This window comes from Gavialis gangeticus, unplaced genomic scaffold (assembly GCF_001723915.1).
Source record: "Gavialis gangeticus isolate Ggan-Ray unplaced genomic scaffold, GavGan_comp1, whole genome shotgun sequence".
NCBI lineage: Eukaryota > Metazoa > Chordata > Crocodylia > Gavialidae > Gavialis > Gavialis gangeticus.
Window position 1 is genome coordinate 64,882,008 of NW_017729030.1, and position 16,047 is coordinate 64,898,054.

A 16,047-nucleotide genomic window follows, 5' to 3' on the forward strand; every position below is an offset into this window, starting at 1 on the left:
CCTGGTAAGCTCAGGGCACATGGAGAGCTCCAGCAAGAGCTGTGTGGACATGCAGGTAAGCTCAGAGAGCTCAGCGCGCACGTGCCATACAACCCCAGGGCAGGGTGGTACAGGGGTCTGCTCCCCTCCCATCAGGGTTGCCCCTGTGTACAGGGATGAATGTGAATCCTTTCCACCTAAACACCATGTTTTCAAGAGAGTGGTTTGTATTTTGGGAAGAGGGATGGGGTGTTTGACAGTACTGAATTGCAGGATGTGGCAGCAGCTCGTCCAAGGTTAGTCCTGGGCCCTGTTTGGAGATCTATTCCCCTGCAATAAATTCTGCTTTTGTCACCGACTCCTTTGATCACAGAGAATATAATGTTGCTGGCTACAGCCAAATGGCACCTGCTAGTGTGATGAGCAGCAGAGACTAAGGGGAAATGGAACCGTAGACAGATGTCCTATTACCTTGCATTAGGAGGGTCTGAAAAACAATGGCATCCTTAGGGGAGCACAATGCCCAGCTGCTCCCACTCAGGGAGCCCAGCTATTCCCACTCAGCCAAAATGAATGCCTGCATTTTCTGAAGACCTTGGCATTTCCTGTTCTCATGTGGGCCTGGAGGATCTGGAGTTTCCATGTTTCCTCCATGTCCCAGACATTTGCTCTGTCCCAACAAACCTCTTTAAGTCATACTTGAGCCCTCCAGTGACTTTTACAATAAAAGCAACTGCCAGTCCTAGAATTTCTAATGCCCAGGTTCTCTTAGACTTTTCTAAAGGGAATCCATCTTTGTTTGAAAGCCCTCTTTTAAGCCTTCCTTCTCCATTACAAATAAGGAGAAAAGGACCCACACCTATTTCCCCCACTTTGCTAGCCATCTTAAGCTTCCTCAGTGGTAGAATTCAGTATTAATTCCTTGGTGCACAAGCTGCTTTTATATGCCTATGGCATATAAAAGCGGCCTATGGATGCAAGAAGCTGCCTTTTAAAAATCTTGCTGTTGAGGCCTGGGCTCTTTAAGAGGTATTAGTGTTAAGAGGATGATAGAGATTAAGTGGTTGATGGGTGGTGTTTCTATATTGTTATAAGTAGTTAAGTTTAGATCCACTAATTAAGAAAAAATAATCCTGCACAAACACTTGAGAATAAACACAGGCTTGTAGTAAGTAGGTGGACTAGCAAGTGCTTGCCACTTGTAAGTTGCAGGTCATGAAAGCAAAATATTTTTACAGACAAATCTATTAGATTCCTGCTGACTTCATCCCCAGTCAGGGACGCATTTCATACATAGGTACTGTGAGATTCATTATTCCAGTAACATGAGTGAACTTTTCCTGCAGAATATGGATTTAACAGACCATCTTTGCAGGCCAGTATTGTTATGTGTATTTTGCAAAGTACCTGTCCTGGTGAGCATTGAGAGGGTACTTTATGTGCCTTGGAGGGCATCAATTACCCTCTGGATGAGAGGAGCAAAGCTCTAGGCCTCCCTTTCTCATTTAGAATGTCCTTGATTTTTTTTTTTCATTTTTAGCAGATCCCAACCATTTTAGTGTGTTGTCTTTCCCAAAATATCCATGGAGCACATAAAGCTCTTAAAAGGATAAAAAATAGTAGATTATATTCCAGTGACCACTGATCTGCACAGGTGGCAGACTTACCTTTAGAGATTAGATCAATTATATTATACTGGTGGGACTAGAGAGCTGTGTGATCTTATGTTCAGATCAGTTATTTCCTGTAATGCTCATAGCACCTAAAGGCTACAGACTATATTTAGCCCTAGTTCAAGCAGGTGCAAGTCCCACTGAGGGGAACCTCCATTACAGCTGAATTTGGTCATATATTTTCCACGCTTTTGTTGATTTGTCAATCAGTTTCCAAGCAAGAGAAGCAGTATGGTCCAATACTGTCCCCAGTCTGGGAGTGAGGAGAGGATTTTTCCCTGGGCTTTCCAACAGATCAGCATCAGGTCTGCATGTGAGTCAGCCATCTTTCTAGCCTGTGCAAAGCACAGACAAGAACACACCTCTTCTTATGCACAATGTGTGGAGGGCAGCAAATGAGAAGGGTCAGGTGCTGCCATTGTTGCATTTTGGGATGCTCCTGTTCTTTTCTGTGGTGTGTGATGAGAGATGCACGCTGACTTCAGTATGTGCCCAAAAGCCAGCTGTCAAGGTTAACAGCTGTGCTCTGCCAGCTGTCCATTGCTTTTAAATAAATAATTAGAGAGAACCTATGTGAGAGGCAAGGGTTTCTTTTATTATGGTCCAGTATCTTTTATTGGACCAGCTGCATGCAGGGGTGAGAGAGAACACAAGACAGTCTCCTTCAGGTCACAGATGATCTACTAACAGAGGTTTCCTGCGGCAAGCAGAAGTCTTGCTATGCATGGGGGTCACTTCAGAGGGCTGAGAGCAGATGTGGCAAGGTGGAATTCCCCTGGGATAGGATATATCATGGAGCTTGCTTCAGGGCAGACACACACATGCCCAGAGAGACCCTTGCCAAAATTTATCCAGGGGTTTCCTTCTACAGGTGACATGTTGTGCAAGGAGGGATGTTGTGGCCAAGGTGAGCTCAGCCATGGGATCATTACCACCTAATGGGGATACCTTGCTGTGAAACATGGCTGTGCTGTAGGAAGTGTGAGCACCAGGGTTGTGCCCAGCTCTGGGCTTCAGTGGGGGGGAGGGGGATAGTCACCTGCAGGGTTGCCAAGCCAGCCCCTCACACATGGCTTCTGAAGTGCTGCAAGGAAGTCATGGAGGGCTGTTGGGCCCCCTGCATTTCTTCTGCTAGCCACTGGGAGCTGCTGTGGAGAGGGCCTGCTAATGCCCCCACCACTCTCTCTTAGGTTGCTCACCCCCATGGCTGGGTACAAACCAGCATGCAGCAACCCAGAGGGGGCTGTAGCTGCCTGCCCCCTGCTCCCAGACAGGAGAGATGAGTGGCTGGCCAGGATAGGGAGGGCATGGGTGTGCAGTGAGAGGGCACTGAGCAGATGCGGTGGGATGGGTTGGGCAGCATAGGGAGGCTTCCAGGACCCTCCTAGCTCCCTCCTCAGGCTCCCTTCCAGCTTCCCTACCTCTCCTCTGCTCCTGGCCACCTGGGGCAGACGGCAGCATGTTCTCACTGGGCAATCGCCCAAGCAGGTGTGTTCAGTCCCAGCACGCTGTGACCCAACCTGGGCCCCGTGCAGCAGCTGCTGCAGTAATGGATATGGGGTCTATTCAGATTGGCTGCAAGCTGTGCTGGGGGTCCAAAGATGGGCTGTGCAGGGCTGAGCCAGCGCCCATAGCATAAGGCTCCAGCAGGGATCTGGGCAGCCTGGACCTAGCTGTGAAAGCCTGTTCTAGGAGCTGCAGTGTGTGCTGTTTATATGCCTGAAAGAGGGGGAAAAAAGGGATTTCTTCTCAAACAGCCAATGAATAGAGTCCCCTGTGAAGTCCTGGCAGTACACCTTGCTCTCCACAGTCATGTCAGTCCTGTGGCAGTCACCACAGTCTGAAGCTCCTCCTGTGTATAAGTACAGCCCTGTTTGCCAAGTTTTAATATGGTCTTGATTCCCAGTTTGAGGCATGGTCCCTGCTGCTGTAATCTCACTACTTCTTTGTTGATACTTGGTCTCACTTCTGATGGGTCCATGGCTTTGCTTCTGTGTGGGCCAGGCAAAGCATCATGCCATGGTGATGTTGAGATTTGCACCTGGGATGGTGTGCTCTCCTCTGCTTTCTGTACTAGTAAGGGAGTTCTCTCCTGTTCCACAGGATAAACCACCAAGCAGGCAGATATTAGTTCTGGGCCTGGATGGAGCAGGGAAGACCAGTGTTCTCCACTCCCTAGCAACTAATCATGTGAAGCATAGTGCGGCGCCCACAGAGGGATTCAATGCAGTCTGCATCAACACAGAAGAGACCCAGATGGATTTCCTAGAGAGTAAGTGCATAGATTCTACTTTGGGTAGTGAGGAAAGCTTTTGGATTTCCCAGGAACTTGTCACAAAGACTGTAAGAGTTGGCTCATTGTTTTGGCTCCTTCCAGTCCTAGGGAAGTGCACTCACACTCTCAGTAGTGCTAGTACCCCATATGCTAGTCCTAGCCACATCACATTGCTTTCTCTCTCAAACCCTGACCCCAGGACTAGGGATGTGCTGTCCTACATGAATGCTAAATCTAAAACTGACCCCACCCCTAAAGAAGTGGAATAATAGAAAAGGAGGGTTGGAAAGGACCTCAGGAGGTCATCTAGTTCAACCCCACCAGCCAAAGCTTTGTCCAGCTGGGTCTTAAAACCACCCAAGGATGTGACTTCCATCACCTCTCTGGGTAAGCTGTTCTAGCGCTTCACTACCCTCCAAGTAAGAAAATTCTTCCTAATATCTAACCTAAACTTCTCTTGCTGCAACTTGAGACCTTTGCTCCTTGTTCTGTCATCTGCCAACACTGAGAACAGTCTAGTGCCATCCTCTTTGGAACCTGCCTTCAGGTAGTTGAAGGCTACTATTAAATCCCCTCTGTCTCCACTTCTCTAGACTAAATAAGCCTAGTTCCCTCAGCCTCTCCTCAAGTCATGTCCCCCAACCTCCTCACCATTTTTGTTGCCCTCTGCTGGACTGTCCAATTTGTCCACATCCTTTATGTACAGTGTCCAAAACTGAACACTGTACTCCAGATGTGGCCTCACCAATGCTGAATAGAGGGGAATAATTACTTCCCTTGACCTGCTGGCAATGCTCCTACCAATGCAGCCCAGTATACCGTTAGTCTTTTTTGCAACAAGAGGACACTGCTGGTTCATATTCAGTTTACTGTCCGCTGTAACCCCCTGGTACTTTTCTGCAGAGCTGCAGTGCAGCCAGTCAGCCCCCAGCCTGTACTGATGCACGGTATTGCTTCTTAAGTGCAGAACTTTGCGCTTCTCCTTATTGAACCTCATGAGATTTCTTTTGGCCCAATCCTCCAATTTGTCTAGGTCACTCTGAATTCTAGCCCTACCCTTCAGCATATCTAGTACTGCCTCCAGCTTGGTGTCATCTGCAAACTTGCTGAAGGTGTACTCTATGCCATCTTCCAGGTCGTTGATGAAAACATTGAACAAAAATGGCTCCAGGACTGACCCCTGGGGCATTCCACTTAGTATTGGCTGCCAACTAGAAATGGAGCCATTGATTACTACTCCCTGAGCCCGATGCTCCAGCCAGTTTTCTATCCATCTTACAGTCCATTCATCCAGCCAATACTTCCTTAGCTTGCCTGTGAGAATGCTGTGGGAGACCGTATCAAAAGTTTTGTTAAAATCAAGGTATATCATGTCTACTGGTCTCCCTGCATCCACAGAGCCAGTAACCTCATCATAGAAGGCAATCAGGTTGGTCAAGCATGGCTTGCCCGTGGTGAATCCATGCTGACTGTTCCTAATCACCTTCTTCTCCAAGTGCTTCGAGGATTGGCTCCATGATTTTTCCAGGGACTGAGGTGAAGCTGACTGGTCTGTAGTTCTCTGTATGCTTCTTTTTCTCTTTCTTAAATATGGGCACTGTTTGTCCTTTTCCAATCATCCAGGACCTCTCCTGATCACCATGAGATTTTAAAGATGATGGCAAATGGCTCTTCAGTCTCATCAGCCAACTCCCTCAGCACCCTCGGTTGCATCCCATCTGGCCCCATGGACTTGTACATGTCCAGCTTTTCTAAATAGTGCCTAACCTGTTCTTTTGACACTGTTGGCTGCTCACCTCCTCCCCAAACTGTGCTGCCTGGTGCAGTAGTCTGGGAGCTGACCTTGGCTGTGAAGACTGAGGTGAAGAAGACATTGAGCACTTCAGCCTTTTCTGCATCTTCTGTCACAAGGTTGCCTCCCTCATTCAGTAAGGGACACACACTTTCCCTGATTCTCCTTTTGTTATCAACACACTTGTAGAAACCCTTCTTGGTACCCTTCACATCCCTTGCTAGCTGCAACTCCAGTTGTGCTTTGGCTTTCCTAATTTCATCCCTGTATACCCAAACAATGATTCACTCCTTATTTCTCACCCTAGCTCTAGGGGAGTGCTCTTACACTCTATCCATAATTATAGGATAGTATTAGCCCTAGCCCCAGGGAAGTACTCTCACACCTAACCCTAATCTTCACCCTAGGGAAGTGTTTCCATATCCAAACCTTGGTCTTAACACTAGGGAAGTGTGTTTATACACTCACCCTTTCATACCATACCCTCTCCTTCCTGACATGTGCTCCCTGCCTGTCTGTCCCATCCCCTCCCCAATCTCTACACACAGAGGCTGCCTGTGCCTTGTAGAACTTGTACCACAGTTTGGCCACCCCGGGCTGGTGGATGGTAAGCTCTCCAGTGGTGCAGGCTGCATTCCCCCCCTACAAAGCCATTTGCCAGCCCGAATGAAAGTGGCACCTAAAGTCCAGCTCAAGAAAGAGAGCTGTTGATGCAGCTATAACCTCCCTTTTAGCTTCAAGCAGGATGCTTGGAGTGTTCAGTCACTAGGGGAAAATATCTTCCCAGCCATTTTCAAAGCTGCAAGAGGAAAGCTTTAGGATGAGACTCAGACACCTAAGACATCCCCCTGAGTACAGATTTCTGAGAGCCGCCTGAGAATCTCTTCTCAGACAATCCGGGCCATTGACTTGGACTAGAGTTGTGGGTACTTAGCGCTTGTGGAAATCCCAACCCTAGTTGTCCTGAGTCTGATATCCCAAGAGACATACCAGCAGCTAGAGCACATGTTTGAAAATGTGGTCTTAATGCTTTTTCTTACAAAGCAAGCAAGCACTTGGAGCTTGCGGTATGGAGGGATGTCCTTCTGTAAAGAGTCTCCTGTCCAACGTGTGTGTTCTGGCTTAATTTTGTGCTGTCTACTTCCCTCCACTCAGCTGTCCTCTGGCCCCTTGAATGAGAGGCCAAGAAGAGCTTAAAATGAAACATAAGAAGTTTGCTTTTGAACAGGTGTTTGTATATTTAGAAATATATTCAGGGAACATAAAAGTCAATGGAATCAAGGAGCTACTAACCTCAGTATCTAGAGTTGTTGCTACCAACTGTATGTCCTATAGCTACCCTGATTGGCTTTACCAATTGCATGTCCTGCCACACACTTTTGTCTTCCAGTTGGAGGCAGTGAATCTTTGCGTTCCTATTGGAAAATGTACCTACCCAAGGTTCTGGGACTGATCTATGTCGTGGATTCAGCAGACCACACACGCTTACCCTTGGCTAAACACCTTCTTCATCAGCTGGTCCAGCATGACTCTACACTGCCAGTGGTGGTCCTAGCTAATAAACAGGTAAAAAAAAACCCCAAGAAAATTACAGTATTCAAGGTGATACTTAGATTGGTGGCTTTTAAAGGGAGAAATAAAGCTCTCAAAATAAATTGGAATCATTAAGGGGCAGGTATTTCAAATGCAGTTTTTTTTTATTCTGTACCTGTCAATTGCAGATGAAAATAATCCACGGTTCAATTCTGTACCTGCAATTTAGGTCAGGGGCTTAGGTATCCATGCACATGGAGAGGTCAGTTGTTATGCAGTTCAAAAGTGCAAAACCAGGACCCAGCTAATCCCAGCTGTGCTTTCAGATCTGAAGCTCAGTAGTGTGTCCCAGGCATTGTTATTGATTGTATATCAATTAGAATAATAAAATCATAGACAATTAGGGTTGGAAGTGATCTCAGGAAGTCATCTAGTCCAACCCTTTGCTCAAGGCAGGACCATCCCCAACTAGATCATCCCAGTCAAGGCTTTGTTTAACCGGGTCTTAAAAACTTCCAAAGATGGAGATTTCACAACCACTTTGGGTAACCTGTTCCAGTGCTTTACTAGCTTTACTACTCTCTTCGTGAAAGAGTGTTTTCCTAATATCTAACCTAACCTTCCCTGCTGCAACTTGAGATCACTGCTCCTTATTTTGTCATCTGTCACCACTGAGAACAGTCCAGGTCCTTCTTCTTTGTAACCACCCTTCAGGTAGTTGAAGGCTGCTATTAAATCCGCTCTCAGTTTTCTCTTCTAAATGATATGTTCATATTTTATTTTAGTTATTAATTTAGGGTGTATAGGGTACTAATCTCTATGTTTTGCTTCATCTACTAGCAGCTGCATATTGGATAGTAAATTAATTCTCTCTATACTGGGCATTTTGTTTCTCCTTGAGCAGGTTTGTAGCTGAGGAAGAGCAACTTTATAATACCAGTTCTCTTCACAGGGTGGCACTGTTTTCTCATAGTATCTGAAGCCTAAATTGAATCTTACCCAAATTATACCACTATGAGAGAGAAGAATGCCTGTTTGTTCAAAAACCAAAATGTGTGAGAGAGGGAGGATTTTTGTTTTGCAGGGGGGACGGTTTGTATCTGCTCTTGGATTTTTCTAATAACTGGTTTTATGTTTGGGCCTTGTGACTGATGGGCATGCTCTTCTAGTGAATCCTTGATAGTGCTATCAACATGGGTCCTAAAGCTCGAGGAAGGCTTAGCTTCAGATACACTGGAAGAATACAGAAGGTTTGTGTCTGTAAATGTCTAGAGAAAATGAGATCTAGGTCAGCCAGACTGTCAGAAGGACTGCAGAGATTTTAGAGCAAAAGTCTCACTGAAGGTCAGTGAGATGTTGGAAAATCTTCCTTGTGAGGTACAGACTTTTATCTGAATGGATTGTCTTGGCCTTGAAGAGCAAACAAGCCAGTTGCTGCTTGTAGGAGATGTAACAGACATGTTTTCTTTTTTTGTTTGTTAGGATCTTGAAGGAGCATACTGCATCACGGACATCCACGATGCTCTGGCCTTGTCTGACATTGGAGATGAAAGAAAGATGTTCCTTATTGGAACCCACGTGGCACAGGATGGCTCTGAGATTTCTTCCAGCATGAAGGATGCCAAAGAACTAATTGCACAGCTGGTTTTGGAGACTGCATGATAACTGCTGTTTGAGAAATTGCTAACCTTATTGTCACAGTCATGGGATCTAGATGGTGGTTGTATTGCCAGCTTGCAGGCCTGAGAGTTCCACTTTCCAGTCAAGATGTGTGGTGTTACTCTCTCTTGTCAGTGTTAAGATCATTTATTTTATTAGGATTTGCAGTTTAAAACCTCTTTGAAAATCACTATATTTTTCTGAGAATTTGTAAGGGGAGAGGAAGTTTCAACAAGACAAGCATTAATGGGACATGTAGCGTAGGTATGTTCGTCCAGATAATCAGCTGGTGTTGATGATCAGTTAGTACGTTGACTTCAGTGAAGCAATGCTGATTTATAACAGCTCTGGATTTGAGCCTGAAATTTAGTGATGGTTGTTGTGGGGCTTTTTTGTTTGCTTTTTTTAAAAAGTCTTTTACAAGATTAAAACAGCAGTATCCTTTGTTAAAAAAAAACACACAGAAAAACCAAATCTATTTTTGAAAACTTTAAACATCGTGGCAAATATTTTCCGAAAATGACTGATTCTGGGGGTCAACCCTCAGTTACCTCTGTGTTGTCAGAGGGCGACTGCTACTTGCTTTCTGGAAATTGGGTCTTTTTAAGATGTCAGGTTGTAATAGATAATATTGGGTGCTCAATTTAAAATCTTGGTTTTACAGACTTTTTAGTGCATGGAAACCAGGAAGTAAAATTTACCATGGAAAAAAATATTAAGGGTTCCTTTGCCAACAGGAGAAAGTTACAACAAGATAACTAAGATGGAATTTAAACCTGTTTTAGTTGGACTAGTGCAAAAGACTGTGTAGACATTTATTTCTATATAAACGATGAATTAGTATCATTTAGTTTAATTTAGTTAGGAGCATATTTAAGCAATAGACAGAGAAACAAGAGTACCAACCAAGTACTCATATCAGTTTATGGTTTAAAAGACACAATGACGTTCCAGCAGGGCAGCGTTCTTGTGAACTTGGGCCCTGAACTAAGTCAGCCATCAAAATTAAACAAATGAAATTAAAGGTGAAAAATTAATCTGATTTTAAAAATTCTTTTCCACTCCAAGCACACATATAAGGAAAATGAATTGGTTTGCATAGAGTGGGCCATTTCCATCTTGCTAGCACTCCTGTCTTTATATTTATAGAAGAAGTTTTGTATTGAGTTGTAGGTAGAAAATACCATGAATACTCTGCAAGGGTTTTGTAACAATGGATCCTGTACCAAGGTTTTCTACTAGCAGCCTTTCTATTTTGCCACTGAAATAGTTACATAAAGCAGAAATGTTATTGTAGTTTCTTGTGGGAGTCTTATTTACCCAAACAGGTGGTGGAACAGGGTGGTTTGGTATGGGGGCCTGGCAGGACTAGAGCTGGCCACAGCATTTAAACCAGAGAGCAGGAACCCTCTTCTTGTCTAAGCAAGATGTGAACAGTGATGAGGAGAGGGACCCAGGTTACTGTGGGCATCCAGAACAGCTCAGCTTTTGGAGGTGAGTGGTCTTTGGCCGTGATCCTCCAAGTCTCTCCTTAAACCCCAGGACCCTGAGAGAGGGGCCCCTTCTTACAAATCTGTTTCCCCTTCACCTGCCATTACTGTAGAGTGTTGCATGGAGAAGTGAGTGTTCAGTGCAAACCCTTCCTGTTGGGGGCTTGCCTTCTTGTGATCCATTACTATTGGGCATCGTTCTTGTGTTAAAGTGCTTTGCATCTTGTCCTCTTCACAGTCATCTACTCACATCATATAGGACTGATTTTTTTTAAATCACATTGACACCCCAGCTCACATCTGTAGCTAATTTCCTGGTATCTCAGTTGGTCTCTGTAACAGCTGACTAAATAACCACATTCCTGGTTTACTACCAGCAGCAATTGTCTGTGGGATGCTAAATAGCTATCTCAAAGAGAGACAAACTTCCTTTTTTGTGTTTTTAAATGCTGTGCAGAAAGATTCTGGATTGATTTACTGACATAGTGGCAAGAACTGCTGTTTGGGAGATTGAAATCTATTATCTGTAGAGAGATCATGATCAGCACAATCTGCTCATTTCTGCGCCCTATGTGCAGTGAACAGGGAGTTCAGGAGTTCAGTGCCTGTCTCTATTCCATTTTTTCCTGAGTCTAGTTTAGTGTTGAGAGCCACTGACACAATGTCATACTCAAGCTCTCCATAAGAAGTGCGGCTCTCCTGTGCTAGCAACAGGACCTGAAGAATATGTCACCACTCCAGTGTCCTCTGTCGGGAGAAGGTTGCGGGAAGTCCTTGCCAATCTTACAGGAAACCTGGCTGTGCTTTCCGCGTGGAATATCTCTACATCTATTCTGTGCTTGGTTTGTATTAAGTTTACATGAGGTTCCTTTCATTTGTCCTTTGTATTTAAGGCATCTGAACTGTGAACTTTAAGAATTGAAAAGAGACTGTCACATCTAAGTTGGGCTACCATGCTTTATAAGGAGAAGCTTCTAAAAAGAAAAACAACCAAAAACAAACCCATGAGAGTCAAAAATGTTAAAGTTTCCATCATTTTTAATTGGGGAATGGATTTCTTTTTCTTTTCCTTTCCCTTCTCATTTTTCTCTCTTCCTTTTAAACAAGAGCTACACCAATACTATTGTTTATTGAAATAATGATGGTTATAGGTATTCTTGCAAGTTCTGCATAACTGTTTGTATGGGCAGCTGAATTGTGGAAAAATGCTGATTTTTACTTGTGCTATGATTTCTTTTAGAGCCTTTACATCTACAAAAAAGATCTGTTCCCTTATAGTTTCATAGTTGTTAGGGGCTGGAAGGGACCTTACAGATCCTTCTTAGTTTCCAGATAAATTACTTTTCATTGCAACTGCTACCTGTAAAATTATACCTGCTCAGACAATGAAAGGTAATGTATTATCATGTAAGAAAGTTACTGCATCTGCTTGTGTACCCCTGTTACAAGCTTGACTTCAGAATCATAGAAAAGTAGGGCTGGCAGGGCCCTCAGGAAGTCATCTACTCCAACTTCCTGCTCAAGGTAGGGTCATCCTTGATTAAACCATTTCAATCAAGTGCTTATCTAACTTGCTCTTAAAAACATCCAAGCATGGACATCCCACAAGCTCTCTTGGTAGCTAGTTCTAATGCTTAACCACCATCAGAGTGAGAAAGCTCTTTTTAATATCCACACAGTACTCCAGGTTAGGTCTCACCAGCGCTGAATACAGTAGAGCGGGAGGATCACTTACCGTGATTTGCAAGTGGCACTCTTATTAATAAAGCCCAGTATGTTATTACCTTTTCTGCAACAATGTCCTGTTATCCTGGCTTCTGAGAATGCAAATAAAGCACAGACATGCATGCACTGCCTTCACCGTGGACTCCATTAGCTGAATTCAGAGGTGATATGTTGTCCCTTGCTGTGGAGAGTAGGGCCTGTAGCAATGGCTTAAATTTGCAGCAGAGTAGGTTTAGGTTGGATATCAGGAAAAAACTTCTTCACTGTTAGAACAGTGAGGCAGTGGAACAGGCTGCCTAGAGAAGCTGGGGAATCTCTATCATTGGAGGTATTCAAGAAGTGCTTGAATAAGCTTTGGTCAGGGATGATCTGGGAGTAGCAAGGCCCGGAGTCTATTGTGAAGAGTGATATTTAGAACTCAGGAGACCCCCACATGTGCATTGCTCAGAGACCATGAGAAGAACTCAGCAGGCCAGAGCAGGGAGAACTTGGAGAGGGCTGTACTCCACAGAGCCCCACAATTGGCTTGGTTATAAAAGAAGATTAGAGGGGAAGTATTCTTGTAAGTATTTTGCCTCCTGAGACTCGCTGAGAGCTGTTGAGGCTAGAATGTTATGAATACCAATATATGCAATCTTTTTAGTATTTTTTGAGAAAAAAAGGGAGGTGTAAAGAGGCTGGCCCTTTAAGAGGCTTGTATAAATGGATATCCATGTTGGCTGGATAGAAGAGGTTGTGGGCAGTGGGTCAGCAGCAGGGACTCTGAGCTGTTGTGTACATGAGAGTTGTTCCTCAGTTATATCACGTCATTTAGTTCACTGCATAAAGCGTAATCTGTTCCTGCAAGCTTCACTGCAGCAGAACTCACAAACAGCAGCAGGCTGCGTGCTCTGTCTCTTGTGATGGATCCTGGCCTGCTGTTGGCGTTCTGCAGGATCTCCCCTTTCCACACTTCCTGGGAACCCTCTAATTCTTAGATTATTTCCTGACTCATGATTTTCTACATCCTCACATTTCACTGCAAGCTCCTTTACTTTTTTCGAGCCATCTTGCTTTTATTTTGCAGTTATTTTTGGTTGCAGGTTTTCCTCCATATTTATTTCCAGAGCTCTGACCCTACCCCACTGTCTTCTCTCTCTGCTTTAATCCTAATCACACTTTGTCTCCAGAGTGGATTTTAGAGGTCTGATTTCTGAGATTAACTCATAAAAGTCCTCTCTGGCTGAAGGGGCTGTTTTGCTTCTTTCCTTTGCTTTGCCAGGTCTGTTTCCCCCTGCAGCAGCCATCATGGGTCTGCTGGCCCTGTGTGCTGTTCTACATGAGGCTCTCTCAGCAAGTTTCTTTCAGGGAAGTAGCTTTTCAAATGGATCCTTTATGTGGGGTGTGCATTCCACACCCCGGGGCAGTATTTTTTGGAAGTCAAGAGGATCAAGGATAGGTGATGTTTGTGGATTGTGTCCTCTCTTTAGCCTCTGCTCTGGAGACACAGCCAAAGTCATCTTTGGAAGCAGAAAAACAACTGAGACCGTACTGCTGGATGCTTGTGAGACTCAGGCCTCAGAAGGCATCCCCTGTCTGCTGGTACAAATGGCTGTCACCTTAGATGTATTGATTGTTAACTGTCAGGCAGAAAATATGGCAGGGTGGCACCTTAGAGACTAAGGTGTTCAGAAAGGTGTAAGTTTTTGTAGGTGACAGCCTCCTTTATTAGATACTCTATGAATGGACTTGCAGAGAGCAGGGGTACTGAATAGAAACAAATAAAATAATTTAAATACACAAGATAAGGAAAGCAAGAGAAAAAGATAGGAGAGAGGGTACCACTGAAAGAGGCAGAGGTAGGTTGAGATCAAAAGGGATAAACAAAGCAGCTAACTTGTCGAGGGACATAAGAGTATAAGAGATAGTTCATGTAAAGGGATAAGAATCCATAGTCTCTGCTGAGACTGTGCTTAACACAATCCAATCTGTGGATGATTTCTTGTTCTGCAATGTTGCCTTTAAGCCAAAATGTTTTGTTGCTTAAGGACAGCTTCTCTGAGGTCGGTAAAGGAATATCTAAGAAGGTTAAAGTGTATCTTTCTGGAATTGATGTCAAATCAGCATTCATTCACTCTTTCACATGGGTTTTGCCTATCTGTCCCATGTAGATAGTAGAGGGCACTGTAAACAGGTGATGGTTTATACAATATTGGTGGAGGAGCAGGTGAATTAATCCCTTCTGAAAGGTAAATAGGTAACAAACCAAGTAACACAGTCACAGCTATAGGGGTAACTGAACCTGTAATCCACCATTTAGTGGCATCAGGAACCTTCCTATTTCTGTACCTGTCACCTATCCTGTACTGCACCTATCAGACAGAGGACTGAGACACTGACTTCAACTGCATTATGAAGCTAAAAGGTGTGCATGGTCATTTAGCTCAAAATATAGAGGCTTATGCTTCCCCTGAGTTCTTCCAGTTAGCCCCTGCTGGTGTTCAACATGACTGCTGTTGCATAGTGTTTTGGCATCATACAAATATTTGCCTGTGCTTCTGCTCATGTAGGCAGCCGCTGCACCAAAGATATGTCAGCAAGAGAGACTACAAAGTGAGCAGACTGAGGTTTGTGGTATGTGCTCACATTGAAAAAGTATGACTCACCACAACTAAAAACAGGTGTTCCTCCAAGATGTAATTGCCTACACATTCTGCCTCTCTCTACTATTACATGCCTATCTCCATCACTGCTGAATTAAAATTGTCTCACAAAAGTCAGTGCATTTATCCCCACAGTGATCTGCTCAATTTGACTGCTGGAGAACTGAGAGAAACTAAGCTGAGGGAGGAAATCTGTGGTAGACCCAAACCAGATTTCATAACTAGTAGACTAGTGGAAGGAAAAGCCCTTTTGGGAAGTCACTGCAAAGGGTGATGAAGTACCTTTCCTTAACTGTGAGGATATCATGGTAAAACAGCATGTAAAGTTCCTAAACAAGTCTTTCTACATTGCTCAGTTTACGTGCAGATACAAGCATCCAGAAGTTCCCTGGCTTAGCCCCTCAAGTTACATGGACTGATGTGAAAATGCAGGCCCTGGTGAGGTCACTGGCTCAGCTGATGTCATAACAGAAGAGTCTGTGAGGTTACTTAATTCGGATGGGCTGACTGAGCCCACTCTGATATGAAAGAACAGGTTCTAGTGACACCAAGGTCTCAGGAGGGCTCAGGGTAGCTGGGCTGATTTCAAGGCAGAAGCCTTTAGACATACTTACCTAGCAGTCCAACGGATGATTTGGACAGTGGGTTCTAAGCCTCTCTGAGATCCCCAGTTGAGCCTCCGGAGATGATTTTAAGGCTTTTCCTTCCTGAACATCCATCACGTGTTTAGCCCTCGTGCTAGAACCCAGCCCTGGCCCTTGTGTAGCACCTGCTCCTGGCTAAGCACTACTTTCTTGACAGGCAGATGCCTCAGGGGTTTCCAGTCCAGCTGGGGGATTCTGGAGTGGGAGAAATGACTCACAAGGCTTCCTCATAGTGTTCATTTCACAGATGCTCATCTTGCTTTAATTTGCTCAAATAAGTGACATTTCTGGCATTTCCAGGGTCTTCACTACTAGAGACCCTCCCTTACTGCCCATTTCCCAGAGCTACCAGGATGAGAAATACCTGTCTGTGTCAGTCTGGTCACAGAGAATAGATCACCTCTCCAACACCGAGCTTGTCCTTTCCTGCCTTGGGCGCATTTGAGCATCTGTAAAGTTCCTCACCTAGGGAAGGCCTAGAACAAAGGACTGAGGGCTAGACAAATACCTACACATGAGATAAAATGGGTCTGCATTGTGGTGAGTGCAGGGATCCCACCTCAGTAAAACAGCAGGGTATTCGTATCCCACTGCTCCCACCATGTGTGGCGGGCCAGTAGGGGGCGCTCCTGCGT

The 16,047-nt window shown here is 44.7% G+C and overlaps 2 protein-coding genes across 2 annotated transcripts in view; both read left to right on the forward strand.

The window, feature by feature from the left end:
* The window catches only part of ARL9 (ADP ribosylation factor like GTPase 9), a gene marked incomplete at its 5' end in the record, with an annotated part of 15,591 nt that extends 5,384 nt beyond the window's left edge, over positions 1-10,207 (forward strand). The window contains 3 exons of the mRNA XM_019521851.1: positions 3,756-3,924; positions 7,110-7,285; positions 8,735-10,207. Coding sequence (XP_019377396.1) covers positions 3,756-3,924; positions 7,110-7,285; positions 8,735-8,914 — 525 coding nt within the window. The remainder of the gene's footprint in view (positions 1-3,755; positions 3,925-7,109; positions 7,286-8,734) is intronic.
* Positions 10,208-12,496: 2,289 nt separating this feature from the next.
* THEGL (theg spermatid protein-like) overlaps positions 12,497-16,047 on the forward strand; it is a 40,797-nt gene continuing 37,246 nt past the window's right edge. Inside the window, exon 1 of the mRNA XM_019522301.1 lies at positions 12,497-12,688. Coding sequence (XP_019377846.1) covers positions 12,580-12,688 — 109 coding nt within the window. The 5' untranslated portion in view covers positions 12,497-12,579. The remainder of the gene's footprint in view (positions 12,689-16,047) is intronic.